Here is a 19157-nt window from a genome sequence, read left to right as displayed (position 1 = left end):
AGCCTTTCAAAATTCTTAAAAAAATCTTTTTATTTTTCGAATTCCTCAAAAATCTATATTTAAAAACTAATCGCTTGAACTCGTTTCAAGTTTAAAATTTTTCTTTCCAAACTTTCGATATCTCACTCACATGATTTTTGTTTAAATTTTGTTTACAATTGTTTTTATATTTTCATAAATTTTGAATTACTTTACACTTTTTTAAACTTCTAAATTTAGTAAATTCTAATAAATGAATGAATTGATAATAATATTAATATTATATATAAATATAACGTGATATTATTATTAAAATTAATATGAATGAATTAATTAATTAATTAATGCAAATAAAAGCTTCTAATATCTTTCTAAATTATTCGAATTTTTCATCAAGTTTTTTCTTAATCCTGCATAAACTTTTAACTGTTCCAAATAGTTTTTAAAATAGTTCGATTTTCCTTGATCCTCTAGATTTTGGAAAATCTGTAGAAATTTTGTTACATAGTCTCTTAGAATGCATTTTTTTAATTAAAAAAATTATTTGAAATTTTCCTAAAAAATAAAAATTATTATTTTCTTAAAACCTTTAAAATATCTTAAAAGTATTTTTTCAATCTTCATTATAAAAAAATTATATCTTTGTAACTTTCAAATTATTTGTTATTTTTTTTTGCTTCTTTCAATATATCTTGAACATTCTGTTAAAAATTTTTCAAATATTCTCATGATTTAAATTGCGTTTCTACCTTCTGCAAACCTGTAAATATATTTTGAAATCTTCGAAACTGCAAATTAATTTTTTTGAAAAAAAACTAAAGTAATTTTTGATTTTTCATGAAATGTTATCGTTGGTACAATAATTTTTTTACTGAATTGTTAGTGAATTTTAGTTTTTTCCCGAAACTTCCGAAAGTCAAAGTGATGATTACCGACTGAAACTCGGACTGAAAACGCCTGGACATTATCAGTGATAACTCAGTAATTCATTTAATTTTCTTAAGTTTTCTTATCCTAAATTCAAGCCAAGATTTTAGATGCGAAGCCCTAGAAAATTTAGGTTTTTTTTCGAAACTTTTATAAGTTTAAGTTGAGGTACAGATTTCAAGAAAGTCTCGGAGAAGGTTGCGATTGCCGACTGAAACTCGGCGCAGATATGCTTGGACATTTTAAGGCATAACTCGGGAACCTTTTAAGATTTTTTTATTTTTTCCGGCTTAAATTAGAAGCAGAATTTCAAACATTAAGTTTTGTAAATTTCATATTTTTTTCTTAACTTTTCCAGGATGCAGCTCCAGTTGAATTAGAGGTACAAAATTTCAGAAATTATTGAATTATTAAACAACATTTTCTCACCCGATTTATCCTCTGTAAAGAGTCAGAAATTTCTTTTTGAGTGGTCATTTGGCCTGGAATTTAAAGACTTTTCTAAAAATTAAATAAAAAACTTCTAGCTTTTTACGGACCGACTTATCGTGTGTCAAAGACTTCAGTAATTTTTGGTACCGTTTGCGCAAACTGTCTCGATTATTTTCGACGGGAGTGTATTGATAAAAGAATTTTCTTGACATTTATCAATTTTAAAGGACATGGAGGTTTTCGCAATTTTTAAATTTACTGTCTTCTTTGCCGAAGAGCCATGTGAGCATTTGTCTTGCTTTCATGCTGGCTCGAACTACGCCTCTGGATTTGTACCAGCGTCCACTGCTTTCCCCATTTCCGGTTCTGTTGTCCAAATGTCCTTGAACGACATTCAATCGAATTTGGCTCAGGGTTCCAACCAAGAGATCGTCAACGTTGTGATTAATTCCCACAGAAATCTCAATAAATTTTATGCGGTAAGTGCACGCCACACATTTTCCATCTAAAATTAAAAGAAATAGGCTTATCATTTCGTTTTGAGTCGGAAATTAAGAACTGCCGGATCGAATAAGAACACACAAACTCATTTCACCGGAAGTGGCAAGGCGCCTGGAAACTTAAAAAAATATTTCCGAATATTAATTTTCAAAGACGCATCTTTTTTTATTTGAAGAAAAAACTCTAACTTTGTCAGTTTTTTGGTTTTTCAAATAAAATTTGCAGGAAATGTGTTTCGAATCGTCCTTTGACTGATAGAGGAAAAGCAATTCAAAAATTAATTTTTTTTAAATTGTCCGTAATTTTTTTCTGGTGCTTGGCGCTTATTGGACTTCTCTAACTTTCAGCTTTTCGTTTATCGAGCGAATTTTAAACAACAGAAAACTTCCAGCGAGAATTTTGTTAACAACAGTGCGAAAAATGGATGGAAAGTAAAGGATATAATGGAAAGTAACTGATAGGAAAGTAAAGGATATAGAGGAGAAGTAAAAGGGGCTTGGGAAAAATGAGGTAAATATAAATGAGAGCAACAAGGTGAGGGGATATAGGGAAGATGAGGGATGGGAAAGTAGAGGGAATGATGGAAGAGGAACTTAAAGAAATTTTAGGAGCAGGGAAAGTTATTGTTAACATGGGAAGGGGAACAAAAAGGAGTGAGGAGTGATTAGGGAAGTAAAGGTCAGGAAAAATTAGGGAGTGCAATGAAGTGTGGAGTGTTGACTGGTAAAGCTAAAAGAGGAAAAAGTAAAGGAGGAAAATGTAAAAGAAAAAGACGTCAAGAAAGAAAAAGCAAAGGAGGAAGAAGTTGACAATGGAGCTTGTCAAAGGGCGAACTGGTAGGAGGGAGGAAGGTGAATGTAGGGGCAGGCAAATTGCTCGAGAGTTTGTGGGCTTCAATAGAAAATAACTTAAAGCATGTGTATCAGGGGAAAAAATCTTTTAGTTACGAAACTCCACCGTTTCTGAAGAGAGCTTGCTTTGAAAAATTTAAGATGTAAAATCTTCTAGATTAAAATTCTTTGATAGAAGTTATATTTCGATCAGGAAGTTTAACTTTCTTGAATAAATTGTTGATACTAACCTTCGGGTGAAACCACTTTAGACCGAACTAAATCAACTTTGTTTCCCACTAAGATGGCTGGTCTTCCTCGCAAGAGGTCTTGGTCGTGAAGGCGAGCTAAGTGTTCTTGAGCTCTTTGAAACGATGACTTGTCTATCACAGAATACATAAGGATGAAGGCATCTGGCTTCGGTACTTTTTCCAGTTCACTCTGTTAACAAAAAAAAACATTTTAATTTAAAAATCACAAAAATAGAACCTCATCTTAAACAATGAAATTGAAAAATTTTATTAGGATCGTGTCTGTACTATATTTGTCTAGGATGCAAAGGTTCCACTAAAAGGAAAATCTGTGCAATTAACATAGTTTGTACATCTTTGGAAGATTTCGTCTCTTTTTATTTTAATTATAAATTATAATTTCGCCAAGATGTAATTTTTTTAAATACATTCTTGACATTTCTATGATTTAATCAATTTAATTAATTTAAGTATCGTTTCAAAGAACGTTGTATTAACAGAGATCGGATTTTTGATATTTCTTGTAATTCTTTTTATTTTCTTCAATATAGTACTGATTCTTAGAATTTCAATAAGTAAAAAGGGCGGCCCAAACACTATGTTTTTAAAGTTCTCTGATTTTTTCCCGATTATCCTCTGAACATTCTTTTAATTTTCACTGACCATTAATATTCGAAGGCGAAAAGCAAAATTTAATGTTTGATCAAATTGTTGAACTTTCTATAAATAAACTAATTACGTTTTTTACAAAACAGTGGAATTTTTAATCAAATATTTTAATTTTTTTATCTACAAAAATTCAATTTTACAAACTTTGGGATTTTCATAAACTTATAGATTTTTATAATTAAATTTTTTGTTGAAAAATGATCTATCTCTTTTCGCTCCATTGGAAATCGAACCACAGAACTTCTGATTTTCGGTCAGATGCTTTCTCATTAAGCTATTAGGCAGATCAGAATAAGAACCTTAATTCAAGAAAATAACGCTAATTTTTTGCTAGGTGTTAATGATAAAAATCATTATTTGTTATTATTATTATTTATTTATCATTGCTTTAGATTTAACAGGTTCATTTTAAACAATTATTTGTACCATTAACACCTATATAAAAATTAACGTTATTTTCTTGAATTAAGGTTCTCATTCTGATCTCTCTAATAGCTTAATGGAAAAGCACCTAACCGGAAATAAGAATTTTTGTGGTTCGTGTCGAAGTGGAGCGAAATGAAAAAGATCTTTTTCAAGAAAGAATTTATTATAAAATTTAGAAAAATTATTTTCCATTTAGCCTGATTAAGACGTTAAGCATTTTCGGTTACTGAAGATTCTTCACTTGATCGATAGTATGGATTTTCTGTCTCTATGGTTTTAGAGGGTTATCTACTATCGATAAAGTAAAATTCTCTGATGATAAAACAGATTCATTTTAGATTTTTCTAAGCACCTTGTATGCTTTGAGCACTGGTGAGACTATATATGCCGAAAGTTATATGAATTACGGGAGTTGTATCATTTTGGTAAGTTCTATTATTTTATGAGTTCTATGAACTTCGATATCAATATAAATTCCTAAAATGCTATCAACTTTGGAAGTTCGATAATTACCCGAGTTTTAAAATTCCTGGAGTTTCATCAACTTTGAGAGGTCTTTGAATTCCGGAAGTTCTATAAGCTTCGAGAGATCTATAAGCTCTGGGAGTTCTATAAGCTTCGGGAGTTCTTTTAACGCCGGGAGTTCTATGAAATTCAAAAGTTCTATAAAGGGCGACTAAGAAGCAGATGGAAGGTATGAGGTAGGACTTAAGGATCAGATGGAAGACAAGTCTAGGTCGTGGAAGGAAAGGAAGGAGTAAAAGCTTGAGTAGGTAGATTGCTGGTCGGAAATGAAAGCAGGTGCCAGGGAGAAGGCCGAGAAAAACGGTATTTTTGAGAGAGTAAAAAATATGATAGAAAAGAAAGTGGGAGGGCGTAGGAACGAAAAGAAGAATAGGTGAATAAGGACAGGATAAGGAAATAAAGTGGAGGATAAAGAGAAAAAAGAAGGCAGACAGAATAATTAATATTCTGGTAAGAGGACTAAAGCGAAAGACCAGGGCAGAAAGAGATGATGGGGAAGTGCTGCTACTAGAACATAGGGTAGGTTAAAGGCCATGTAGGAAAAGTTAGGCTGGTGGGGAACAGCGAGAAGGAAGTAAGGGTTGAGGAATTGAAGACCTGAAAAGAAAAGTGAGAGGTTATGGCAAACAACAAAAGAATAAAGGATAAGAAGGTTTTCATCGATCACGGTTTAAGGAGAAAGTGAATGAAGGTGCAGTGAATAATGAAAGACCGGGCTAAGACGGAGAGGAATCAAGAGTGAACGGCGAAGGTGGGGTATCAGAAAATAAAAATTATAAGATAATGTGGTCGTGGAACTAGGAAGAAGAGATGTAAAGGAAGTGCAGGGGAATTGGTTTCGTAGTAAGTACGGGGGTAGGGATGAATCAAAAGAAATTAAAGGCTAGTGCGGGAATTATATCGAGGTTTAGGGCATCGTGTAAGTTTGTGATAGTTTACAATATAGGTAAGATGAACAGTATGAAAGGGGAGAATACACATACGTAAATAAGGTAGGAGTATCGTTGATAGACTATGAAGTCATAAACATGAAAGGGTGAGAGGGCACTGATACATTCGCAGTGATAAGTAAGCACCAGGAGCAGTTACAAACCGTGTGCTTTCAAAAGGATTCGGTGAAAGAGATATACGAGGATCTGTAAGAGAAAGTGAAAGTTTGTGTGCAAAAGGAGGTATTCAGAAAGAATCCGGAGGGAATTGTAAAGTCGTCGTGAGATAAGGAATGCTGAAAGATGAAAGGAAGATGAAGAAGTGCACGAAATGGAAAGAGGGAACTGTAAAAAGAGAGGAGTACGTAACAATAAGTAAGTGGTTTAGATTGATATGCAAGAATAAATAACTGAAAAAGGAGAAAGGTCAGAAGAGAAGTTGGGAAGTGAGAAGACGGAACGGGACGTTTAGAAGATAATAAATAGGTTTAGGAAACGTGGAGCATGAATAAGCGAGAAGATGGGGAGTGGTGAGTGAAGAAACGTTTTTAAAGAATTGTTTCAGCACTCGGATTCACGCAAACGAGATGGTGGGATTACAATAATGAGGAAGGCAAAGTTGGAGGAGTTGAATAACAAGGAAATAGCGAAACTGATAAGGAAGTTAAAAAGGTCGAAAACAGCGGGGCTGGACAGGATAGGGGCGATCGTGTAACTGTTTAGTTCACAAGAGGTTAGGGAGAAGCTAAAGGAGGTAGTGAAGAAAGTATGGAGTGGGAGTAATTCCCAGAAGGGTGAATAGAGGGGTTAATAGTGCTATCTTATGATAAAGAAGATAGGGATATATAGGAAAACCAGAGATAGATTACGGTAATAAATACGGCGTACAAGGTATACGTGATGGTGTTTGTGGAAAGGTTGCGGAAGGATGCCGAGGGGAAAAGCATAGTTTCGAAGTCGAAGGCGGGCTTTAGGGCAGATAGGAGCACTATCGACAATATCTACGTTCTACAGAACTTGGTGGATAGAGAATTAGCAAAAAAGGCTTCGTAAGTGTACGCGGTTTTTTGTGAATCTCAAAGGCGCGTTCCCCTTGCTGGACAGTAAAAGGTTTTGTGGGACTATCGATGAGAAGGCACTCATAATAATAGTCTGAGCATATTTTTCATTTTTTTTTAATCTTATATCTCACCTTTGGATTAGTAATATTGTAGAATTTGAGTTCGCTTTCCTCGCCGTTCAGCATTACAAATACGGACTGCTCGCTAGGTAAATCTGGAACAAATGATTGATTTTAAAAATGAACAAATACTCTGACTTTCAGACTCATTTATTCCTCTTGTGTGAATTAGAGATTCAAAAGGATCATCGATTGTTAATTTTTTAAATTAAAATTCCAGAAAGGGAAGAGAGAGATCTGAAACCAAAACCAATTTTTTCGAAATAAATATTGGATGTAGTGCAAAATACAAATTTCAAAATAGGAAAAACTTCTGCGAAAATTGTTTATGAAACTCGAAATTAATTAAATTATATTTGTGTAAAGTTTGACCCCCACCCCCCAGTTTTTGTTCAAATGTTAAAGTTTTGAGACCCCCTGAATCCGAAAAACAGGTTTTTATGAAATGTCTGTGTATCTATAGATTTTTCGTGTGTCAGAACGATAACTTTCGAAAGAATTGACATATTGGATTGGCCTTTAGTATACTTTTTTAGTGTCCTAAAATAAAGGTCAACTTCGTTACATAACCATTTTTGATAAAAATTCAAAAAGTGAACGTATTTTCAAAATTTTCGAGACCACTTTTTTCAAGATTAAAAAATTTTCTGTACGTATATTCATAGTATTCAAAAAGACGTACATTTAATCTAATGAATTTTTTTCATAAAACCCAAATTTACCAGAATTATAGCATTTACAAAATTTCAAAAAATACACAAAAAGGAACATTTTAAGCCAAATAACGCGCAATATAAAAAAATTAAAAAGAAGAAAAGTGTTTCTTTTTGAATGCCCTTAGTTAAAGATATTCCAATATTAGACAATTTAGAAAAAAAATGTTCATAAACAAATAGTTTGCTGAACAAATTTTGTCTATGATTTTCCATAAATATACGTTTTTTCAAAGTATATTACAAGAGATTTGAATGAAAACAATATTATATAAAAAAATTTCTCTTATGATTATAATTGTTTATATTATAAGCAAAGTTAAGGTGCAAATGAAATAATCAGGCATTTTTCGGCGGAAATATTCGTTGTTTTCGATGTAAATTTTTTTTAATTAAGAAATTTGTAATAATTGTAGCAAAATTCATAATTTTTTAATTAATTTTATGATTTTTTAAACAAATTTAAAAACAAATAGATTATTCTGGTATTTTTTCAGAAAAATTCAGTTTTATCAGCAAAATTCATAATTTTTAAATCAATTTTGTGATTTTTTTAAACAAATCTAATAAACAAATGCATTATTGTGGCATATGTCGACAGAAAAATTCTGTTTCGTTTTGATTTCGGACTTTTAATTTAGATCTTTATAGTAAATTTGGCAACATTTATGATAAGTTTATAAATTTCATGATTTTTAAAAACAAATTTAACAAACAAATGCATAATTCGGGCATCTGTGGACTGAAAAATTCTTTTTTCTTCGATGTCACTCTTTTTAATGGGGAACTTCGTCATGATTTCAGAAAAATTGATAAATAGTCGATAAATTTTATATATACATTTTTAATAAATTCAATAAACAAATGAGTTATTTGTGGGCATATGTACATTAAATTTTTTTTGGATATCCTAATTAAAAAATTAGCCATGAAAAAAAAATAAATTTTTCTGTTGACAAGTGCCTTATTAACGCATTTGTTAATTAAGTTTGTTAAAAGAAATTATAAAATTGCTTAATTCATTATAAATGTTGCTTAAATTCTAATAAAGTTTGCAAATGAAATGACTGACTTTAAAAAACCAGAATTTTTCTCTTGACAAATGCCCGAATACTTTATTTGTTTATTAAATTTGTTTTTGGAGAATCATACGATTATTCAACAAATTATAAATTTTTCTAAAATTGCCATAAAGTTCCTAATTTATAAAAATGTACATCGAAGAAAAAACGAATTTTTATAACGAAAAGTGCCTGGTTACTGTATTCGTTCATTACATTTGTTTTTAATATAACTAGAAAGTGCGAAGCAAGCGGATTTTTTTCGTTAATTACAGCTTTTCATATTATTACATTGTACAATCAAATTATTTAAACATTTTTATGTAATAACTTTTCATTAATTTTTGAAGTACCTATATTCCAATTGAATATCTAAATAAAATATTTGTGATGTTTTTAAATTAGTAGACAAATTACATTTTTTCAAGTATAACTACCTATTTTTGAATTATTTATCGATGCAATTTAATTCGCTAATTTTTTTTTGTACCAAGTTTTTAATTATTTAGCGATTCTTTTTAAAACTGTTATTATTTTTTTTTTTTGAAATTTACATTTTTCGGAATTAGTTTATAATTTAAAAAAGTTGTTCAATTGTTGCGATTTTGTAAAATGAATATCTTAATTTAATTCTAAAAATTATGTGTACATATTTTAATTTCTTCTGGAATTAATTTTTAAGGTTATTAATAAATCAAATTTTTATAAATGAAAGTTACAATATTTTAAAAATTTAGCATCAATCATTTGAATTTTTAAACGAAAATTATGGCTTATATGTTTTTATGATGTGAACTGATTAATTAATTATGACTTGGATTATTTTGTTTGTAACATCATGTTAAATAAAGATTGAATACTAATTTTTTCAATTAGGTGAGATAAACTGATTATTTACGTTTAAGTTTCGTCCTTAAATATTTACTTAAATTTGAATAACAAAGGTATATTCATATTTAAAATATTTCCATTATAATTATATTATTTTTGTAAATGCTGGTCATGTTGTGAAATGAGTATCTAAAATCAACTTTCAAAATTTTAGAATTTGTTTTAAAGATTACAATTTTTAGACAGGAAATGAAAAATATAAAATAAAAATGTAATGTAAAATTTATATTAATGTGTGTGTGAAAATAATTCTGTGTTTTATTACTCTATTGTAATAATATTTTCTTTTTTAATGTTAGTGATGCTGCGAAATGAGTACAGTACCGGCGCGCCCTATGAAGTGTAACACATATTTCCCATTGGGACAAAATACGATTCTATGAGTCTATTTTATAGGGTCTCAAAAAAACCCCATTAGTGAAAAAATTAGTTTTGCAAATTTTTGTTCCTAATTATGATTTTTCTTTGGGTTTTATAATTACAGTTGTAAATTAATTGTTCTAAACAAATTATTATTGTTTTTAGATATCCTCTTCTGTATGAATACTAGATCTTGTCAATTAGTGAAGTTATAATAAACGAAAGTTAACAAAAATAATTGTTTAAACAATTTATTACTGTTCATAAACATCTTCTCTTCAGTTAGGGCTTGAAAGTTGAGGTTTTTACTGAAATGTTTAACTTTTAGTTCTTTATTCACTTCGGAACGTAATAATTAATAAAAGTGAACAAACATTGTTTTTTATACAATTTATTATTATTTATAAAAATGTGCTCTTAAATAAGAGAAAAAATATAGATAATAAAAAAATAATAATAAATAAATATTAATAAAAATAGACAGGATCATTTTCTATAATCTCTTTTTTTGTGAAAATATTTTTCTAAAATTAAACAGATTCTTGAAATATTAAAAAAAAAATTTGATATGGATCATATTAATTTACTCTAAAAGAATATTGTTAAAAAAATAATAATTCGTTTACGCAACTATGTTTTATAAATTTGATTAATTATTGCCCAGCTCTGAACAAAAAATTAACAAAAAGTGAAAATTTTTAAGAAATCGCAACTATCTAGCATTATTATAGAAAAAAGTAGTTATGTACTTTAAAAATTAGAAAAAAATATTCTTTTTAAATTTTATTCATAACTATAACACTCTTAGTGCAGAGTGGACAAAAATTTAAAAATTTAAAAAAAGCTGCAGATTTTTACCGTCTATCTGAGTGTAAATTGTTATAAACAATAAGAAAATGTTTAAGCATGTGAGTTTGTCAAATTTCATTATGCATTACTTTAATAAATAAAAAGTTGGTGAAAAGTTAAAAATTTTACAAGATATCGCAATTATGTATCATTATTAAATTAAAAGATAGTTCTAAACAATAATAATTTTTTTAATAATTATTTTTGCATCATTTAACTAATTAATGGCTCGCTACAATTGAACAATATGAAAATAGCTGAAAATTTTAAACGAAACCGCAACTAGCTATCACTAATAAAGAAGAAGATAGTTATAAACGATAATAATTTTTTATACAAATGTTTTTGTAGGATTGAATTAAATATTAACTCACTTGAAGTAAAATACAGAGAAAAATTTTTAAATTTCAACAAAGAAAAACAGCAATTTCTATCATTATTCAAAACTAATATTATAAGTCATAATAATAAATTATTTAAACAATTGTGTTTGTTAACATTAATTAAATATTACGTCTCTCTAATTAAAAATCCGACAGAAACAGTTGGCAATATAAAAAAAAATCAAAAAAATTATAATTGGCAATTAAAACTCGCAAAACCCATTTTTTCACTAATAGGATTTTTGGGTCCCCATGAAAAATACTTACGCGATTGATATTTAAAAAGTAAAATTTTATTTGTATATAATGTCTAATTGTGCAGAAAAGTCTTGATTTTCAACTCGATTCACTCAATAATGACGATTCTAAATAAATGTTAAAAAAACTTTTTTTCATTATTTGAAATAAATGTTGAGCTATATGGGGCTTACGCCACCTCTTGAAATAATTTTTCAAAACGAAAAAATCAATTTTTTGCGGATTCAAAAAATTTCCGGGCAATATGAAATAAAAATTCTGAAAAAAAAATTTTAATGCATTTTTGGACCACCCTACTGTAGTAATATAGGCTTAAAAAGTATTTTATGGGGCGCCCTATAAATAAATATACAAACCGAAAAAATAGTGAAATAGATCTTTCGAGCTGGAAACGTCTCTGCGACAAAATGATGACGTCGGAAGTGACGTAATCTCGATTCTAAATACGTCTTCGATGGGTCACGTTTACGATGCAAGCCGAAATCCCAGAGAGAGCAGGAATCACGAAACCGATTACTACTGACGGACGTTAAATGTCAAGTCAAAATTATATTAACGTCCGATCAAACGACCATTCCCCCATAAACTGGCACACAATGCAAGCAGCAAATCAAAAATTCCATTCAAAATTATTAATAGACTCCTCCACTTCCTGAGGTTTATAATAAACAATGGTAATAAAGGAACCAAAAATTAAAAATATAATTTATTATTCATGTGTTTTAAGACTAATAGTCATTTTTAAATTTATATTCAGGCTTAGGACGATTATGACGAGTTTTTGAACAAAAAGTTACATGTTTGACAAAAAATTTAAGAAAAAAATTTAACGAAAAAGAAATTACTTAAATTTCTACCAAAAATTGTATTTTTTTGAACTCAAAATATCAGGTTTTCACAAAAAATCATAAAAGTTAATTTTTCATTTAAAAAATTTTCAGCAAAGTATTTCCAATTTAAGCGGAAGAGATAAATCTTCAATTACAATTTTGACAGTCAAACAAAAAATGAATTCAATTTAAAAATACTTCGATAGAAAAAACCCATTCGAATTTAACCAAAAAAGATTAAATTTAAACAAATTACAAAAAATTTTAATCAAATATATGATTTTTTTAAAGTAAAAATCCAACGATAAATTATAATCGTCTACAAAATAGTTTAATTCTTAACCCGAAAATATGAATTTTTAAATAAGAGTAATTTTTGACTAAGCAGCTGAATTTTCAATCAAAAAGGTGAATTTTCAATTAAAAAATTAATTTCTAACATAAAATATTAATTTTACGCTAAGCAATTCCATAAAAAAAAAGATAAATTGTCAACTGAAATTATGAATCTTATGCCAAAAATATTAAATTTGTATGAATGTGGTTTAACTTAAAACCAAGAAGTTTTAATTTTAACCATAATAATTGATTTGTTAACCAAGCAGATGAATTTTCAACATTCAATGTTAATTTTATATCAAACAGTTAAATTTTCTATGAAAAAAATTAATTTTTAATAAAAAAAATGCCAGCAATTGTCTACAAAAACAGATGAACTTTCTATAAATTACATAAATTTTGAACCATGGTTTTGAATATATTTACTAAAAAAGATCAATTAAAAAAAAAAGAAAAGTTGAACTTACATTGAAAAGAAATAATAATTTCCAATAATATAACTATTTTTCTACAAAATAATTCGATTTTCAACTAAAGGTTTATTTAAAACCAAACTGTTGAATTTTCAACAAGGAAATACAAATTTCTAACAAGTAACATAAATTTTCAACCAAATATTTAACCTTTTTAACTTAGAATTAAAAATTTGCAACCAAAAATAAAATAGTTAAATTTTGATGAGTAAAATAATAATTTCTAACACTAAAACAAATTATATAAAAAACAGTTAAATTTTGCACCTGAATACATTTTCATTTTTTGATTGAAAATATGAATTTTGAAGAAAAAATGTAAGAATTAATATTTGAAGCAAAAAAAAAAACATTTGAGGCTTAATTAAAAAACAGTAGAATTTAACCTAAGGTGATGAATTTTAAATAAAACAGTTAAATCCTTGACTAAAACAGATGTATAAATGTTTAGTTTAAAAAAGTAATTATTTTCAGAAAAAACGAATTTTTAATCCAATAATTACATTTTTTATTTAGTAAAATTTACCGTTAAAAGACTAATTTTTAACAACAACAAAAAAATTTTCAGCAAAGTAGTTACAATTTGAGATAAAATGGTAAATCTTCAATTATAATTTCAATTTCAATCTAGAAAATTAACTGATAAAAAATGTAGTTTAAATTTCAATCAAAAAGTTAAATTTTCAACTTCAATGAATTTTTAACGAACTAAATAATAGTTGAAATTTCAACTAAAAAAAGATTTTATCTTAAAATAAAAAAAGTTGAATTTAACCAAAAGAGAGGAATTTCAAAGAAATTAGATAAACTTTTAACCAAATATTTGATTTAAAAAAAATTAAATTTATCAACTTTTAACCAAAAGTAATAAAGTTAAGTTGCTATTTAAAACAAAAATTCAACAATAAATTATAATTTTCCACAAAATAGTTCAGTTTATAACCCGAATGTATGAAATTTTGAATGAAAGGTTGATTTTTTACTTAACATTTGAAATTTCAACCAAAAAGGTAAATTTTTAGTTAAAGAATCATATTCTTACATAAAAGATAATTTTAGGCTGAGAAGTTCCATTAAATTCTTAACTTTAATGTTCAAACTAAAATAATTAATTTGTTAACAAGCAAACAAATTTTCGACATTAAATGTCAATTTTTTACTAAATTGTTTAGTTTTCAATCAAGAAAATTAATTTTATACTTAAAAAAAAAACGAAAGGCGATCAATTGCCGACGAAAAAATTTAAAGTTTGAACAAATTGCATCAATTTTGAACTAAATTATTTGCTTATTTTAACTAAAAAAGATCAGTTTTCATAAAAGCGTTAAATTTTCATTTAGAAAATTAATTTTCCTAATAAATAAATTTTTCTACAAAAAAATTCAATTTTTACCAGAAATTTAGTTTAAATAAACCAGTTGAATTTTTAACTAGAAAAGAGAAAATTGTAACAATCTGCACAAATTTTAAACCAAATATTTAACATTTTTAACTCAAAATTATAAATTTTTACAAAAAAAAAATAATTGCATTTTTATGAGTAAAATAATTATTTTTAACACTGAAACGAATTTCATAGAAAACTGTTAAATTTAACACCTGTGAATATTTAAATTTTTCTAATTGAGAATAAGAATTTTTAAGAAAAAATGTATTATTTGATCTTTAAGGCAAAAGAGATTCGAAGCTTAAATAAAAAAAGTTGAATTTAACCTAAGAAGAGAAATTTTCATTGAAATCCTTGAATTATTGGCAGAAACAGATATATAAATTTTTAGTTAAGAAAAGTAATTTTTAGAAAAAGAAACATATTTTCATACAAATAGTAACATTTTTAACAAAAAATGACGACATTTCAAAACAGAAATAAATTAAATTTCTAATTTAAAGAAGTTTAATTTGCAACGGAATAGTTAAATTCTGAGCCAAGTCGATTAATTTTCTACCAAAAGAGACAACTTCTAACAAATAATATGAATTATCGACCAAATATTTTATGTTATAAAGTAAAAAAAATCAATTTTTAATAAAAATGCGATAGTCGCATGAAAAGAAATTATTCTTCTCTACTCAAAGAAAAATTCTAAAAAGCAGTGGAATTTTCAAACAAAAAATATAAATTTTTTATTTAGAATTTTCAACTAATTAGTAAAATATTGAGTTAAAAAACTTAATTTTTAACACAAGCAACACAGTTTAACAATCTAATTTTATTTTCAATCAAATAGACGAGTTTTCAACTGAATTTATGTGACTTAAAATAAATGTTTAAGAAAGAAGAAGCAAGATGAAATTTCAACCAAGAATTAATTGAATTTGCAATTATAACAATATTAATTTCTGACGGCATAGTTGAATTTTGAACTAATTACATAAATTTTCGATCAAATGTTTGATTTTTCAAAGTAAAAAGGATCAATTTTTAAACAAAGTCGGAAAATTTTGATTTTTATTTAAGAAAATTTGAAAAATGGAAACATGGAAACAGTGATTATTTAATTTGAAGGTTCACGATGAAGTCACGTTCTAAATGAGAGATTTCGAAAATGAGAGTCGGCGGTTTGGTAGCCACTTAAATAAACAAATCTGCGCATGTTCATTGCAAAATTGTTATTAATCAAGAGATTTGTAAACCTGAAATGACCTTCGATCGAAAATAATATTATTGACATGCGCAAGTAGAGACCTGCCAACATGTCAAAATGAAGCATCGCAATTACAATTTTAGAAATTATCATTTATATAAGTTGAAAACAAAAATGTTATCTTCTTATTTAAAAATTAACTAGACATAAAAATTTTCTCTCTTTTAACTGAATAAAAATGCTAAAAATGAACAATCTCCCTTATCTGATTCAGAAAAAATAATTAAAATAAAAAATGCTTGCTTTACGTCATAAGAAAAAGTTTGACACTAGAGATCTGTCTCGCCTATTCATATTTTAATTCAGAAAACAATTAAATCTGAAAATTTCTTTCTTTCCAAGAGAATGAAAATATCAAAAATAAAAAGATTCTCTCCTCCTCACTTGAAATATAAAAAAAAATGCTAAAGCTTCCTTTTTCAATTCAAAGAAATTCAAACAAAATTTAATAATATTTTGAACATGCATTTAACATAAAAAAATTGAAATTAAAATATTCTACTTTTAAAACTTGAAAAATTTGAACGTAAACTCATTATAAATAAAATTGAATTTTTAAAGTTTGTAATATAATATAATATAAAGTTTGTAATAATTTTAAATTAAAATTAATATTAAAATAGAATGTTTATATTGCACTATATCTGATATATAAAATAATACACATTTAACCTAAGGACAATATTATTGATAATGTAAAAAAATTTGTATTATAAGAGAGAATTCTTTAACCAAACAAAAGAATTTTTATAAAAATATTTCAATTTCCTTAACAAAATGTAAATTTTTAACCAAAAATGGTAGAGATCATATTCCAGTTTATAAAATTAGTTCAAAAAAGAAATCATAAAATAGTTTAATTTTTAACCAAGCAGATGAATTTTCAATTAAAATCATGAATCTTTATATAAAAAATCTACTTTCATCAATATAGTTAAATTTTCAACAAAAAACATTACTTTTAATCTAAGATGATAAATCATTTAAAAAAAGGATTTTCTGACTGTAAGCGATTCAACTTTTAAACAAAATAGACGAATTCTCAACGAAAAATTATATTAAATTATATTTTGATAGAATTTCGGACATATTTTGTGATCTTTTTAAATCTTTTGAAATTGATTAAAATAATAAATTACTTCAAATATTCCCAGAAATATTAGGAGAAAAATGGTTTGTCTTGAATCGTTTTAAAATCTTCAAAAATGGAAAAGATAATATTTTGCAATCTTCAAAAATCTACTTTTTAATTTTTTAATAACTTGTAAATATCTTTTGAAATAATGTAAATTTTTGGTAAAACTTTTTAAAATTTTTGCAAAATGTTCTGACAAAATTTCAATTAAGAAAGATAAATTGTAAACCAAATAGTGAATTTTTTAATTGAAAAGTATATTTTTGAATTTAAAATTAAATCCTCAAATTTTCATTTTGAAAAAATTTATTTTCAAAAATAAAAATAAGAATTTTTAACGAGTTAAATTCAGCCAGAAAATAAAAAAGTTTACCAAATGTTTCAATCCCAAAACAAAAAGATGAATTAAAAAAAAATCAAATTAATTTTCTAACCAGAAAGACGAATTTTCTACAAAATAGTTGATTTTTGAAGTTATAAAGCATACTTTTTAAAATAAAAAAATGAATTTTTAACCAACATCAAAACGAATTTTAAGAAAAAAAGTTGCAAAAAATCTCGAAATTAACAAGTTCGGGATTTTCGAGAATTTAATTAATTAAATAATTTTTGATATAGGAGACAAATTTCAAATAACTATTTCTTTCTGAAGTTTATTTATTTATACGTTTATAAATATATAATGTTCCTAAGAATATGGAAATACTCAGAAAGATTTTTAAAAATTTCAGTTAAGTCAAATTAAAAATATCAACAAAAAAGTACATCTTTAACCGCACAGTTGATTTGAGAAAAAATTAATTTAAAAAAAAGCACTTTCTACCAAAGTAGTTCAAGTTTAAACTAAGTAGAATTTTTAACAAAATAAGCTGAACTTTCATCAAGTTGAGTTAATTGAGAAAAAATGACAAGAAAATAATTGAATCCTCGACCAAAAAGATATTTTTTCAACCAAGAAGGTTCATTTTCTGCTAAAAAGTAAAATTTCTAACAAACAAGTTATATTTTTAAACAAATATATAAATTTGGAAGTCAAATCATAAATTTAAAAAAAGAAAGTTAATTAAAAAAAAGGTTTAACTTCTAAACTAGAATTATAATTTCCATCAAAACCATATGAGTTCTAAAGGAAAAGTATGCAATGAGACGATTTTTCAATAAAATTTTTTAAACTTCAACCAAAAATGTTTTTTATTTTAAACCAAACAGTTGCAATTTTAATAATACAAAAAAAAATTATCATAAGAGGCGCATTTTGAATCCGAAAAGACGAATTTATGAACTGATTGTTATTTATTTTTAAACAAAAATTTAGGCAAGATATAATTTAATGGAAGAAAATTGCTAATAAAAAAAAGAATTTAAGACTTTCTTACGCTTGGAGAACATTTAAGAATATTTTGTGTAATCACTTTACCGAAAATCTTTTAAAGTTTTAAGATATTGTTAATATCTTCAAATTTTTTTAAATTCTTAAATATTAATTAAAATTACTAGAATCATTCCTAAAATAGCTTTAGAATTTTCCGGAATAATTTTTGAAAATTTTTTTAATCTTTTGTAATTTTTTTAAATCTCTGTTCAGTATTCTTTTTAAGTTAGTTTAAAAACTTATTTTTTATATAGAATAGGAAAATTCGCAATTCAATTTTGCTTCTGAAAATCTACTTTAGATTTGGTTAGAAATGTTATTTTTGGTATAAATATCGGATTATTCGGAATCATCCATTTCAGTGACTAATAAACGGAAGCCATAGGAAGTGTAAGCTAATTTGGTAAGAATTTCAGGAAAAGCTAAATGGATAGTAAATTCTGAGTTCGCGGGACGGATTTGAAATAGACGAAGCCGGGGCGGAGTGAGAAAATCAGACGATGAACAGACGCAAGTCTCTCTATGATGTGCGTTTAAATAGCGCAACGCTGTACAAATTTAAACGCGACACGTGTTCCTAGACTTTTTTTTATCACTTCTCGGTAAATTACCGTTTTACTTAATTTCCCCCCGCAAAGTCTAAACACACTTCTAATTCCCGATTTTCCGCGACCCGCTTATTTTTCCACTCTCCTTGGCCCCGATTTCGTTTTTAAATTAAGTGAAGAAAATTTATTTCTCACCTCTGTCAGGCCGCATTGAAAGCGAATCGATTATTTTGGTACAGGGCAAGGTATAAATAGAAAGCGAATTAATGAGTTTATTGCCTTCGAGAAAAAAAAACAGAAGACTTAGAATTTTTACAGGTACAAAATATAAACAAGATTTTCGTCTCTTGATTGTTCTCTTCCGGAATATTTTTTCAAATTTTATTTTTATCATCCGGCATATTTTTTTCATCCAGAGAAAAAATAACATAAAGTGTAATTTTTCATTCCGGCAACTTTTACAGGATTTTTATTTTCTCTTCCGGCATATTTTTCTCTTCCGGAAAATTTTTCTCTTCGAGAGTTGTTCTCTTCCTATAGCTTTCTAAAAGAGATAGGAGTAATTAAGCTTTAATTTTATATTCTAGCTTTTTCCCGCTTTTCATTTTCTCTTCCGGCATAGTTTTTTCTTCCGGCAAAGGAAATCATTTT

General features: G+C 26.8%; 1 protein-coding gene across 4 annotated transcripts in view; it reads right to left on the bottom strand.

Moving 5' to 3' along the window:
• Positions 1-623: 623 nt before the first annotated feature.
• Positions 624-19157, bottom strand: part of LOC117170266 (GTP-binding protein RAD) — a 164701-nt gene continuing 146167 nt past the window's right edge. For all 4 annotated transcript variants that reach the window (XM_033356919.1, XM_033356922.1, XM_033356920.1 and 1 more), the window contains 3 exons: positions 6662-6744; positions 2921-3110; positions 624-1843 (listed from right to left, as the gene is read on the bottom strand). In XM_033356919.1, the coding sequence (XP_033212810.1) occupies positions 1560-1843; positions 2921-3110; positions 6662-6744 (557 nt within the window). In that variant the 3' untranslated portion in view covers positions 624-1559. The remainder of the gene's footprint in view (positions 1844-2920; positions 3111-6661; positions 6745-19157) is intronic.

This window comes from Belonocnema kinseyi, chromosome 3, assembly GCF_010883055.1.
Source record: "Belonocnema kinseyi isolate 2016_QV_RU_SX_M_011 chromosome 3, B_treatae_v1, whole genome shotgun sequence".
NCBI lineage: Eukaryota > Metazoa > Arthropoda > Insecta > Hymenoptera > Cynipidae > Belonocnema > Belonocnema kinseyi.
Note: the sequence above shows the minus strand (reverse complement) of the source record. Positions and strands in the feature narration are given on the sequence as shown.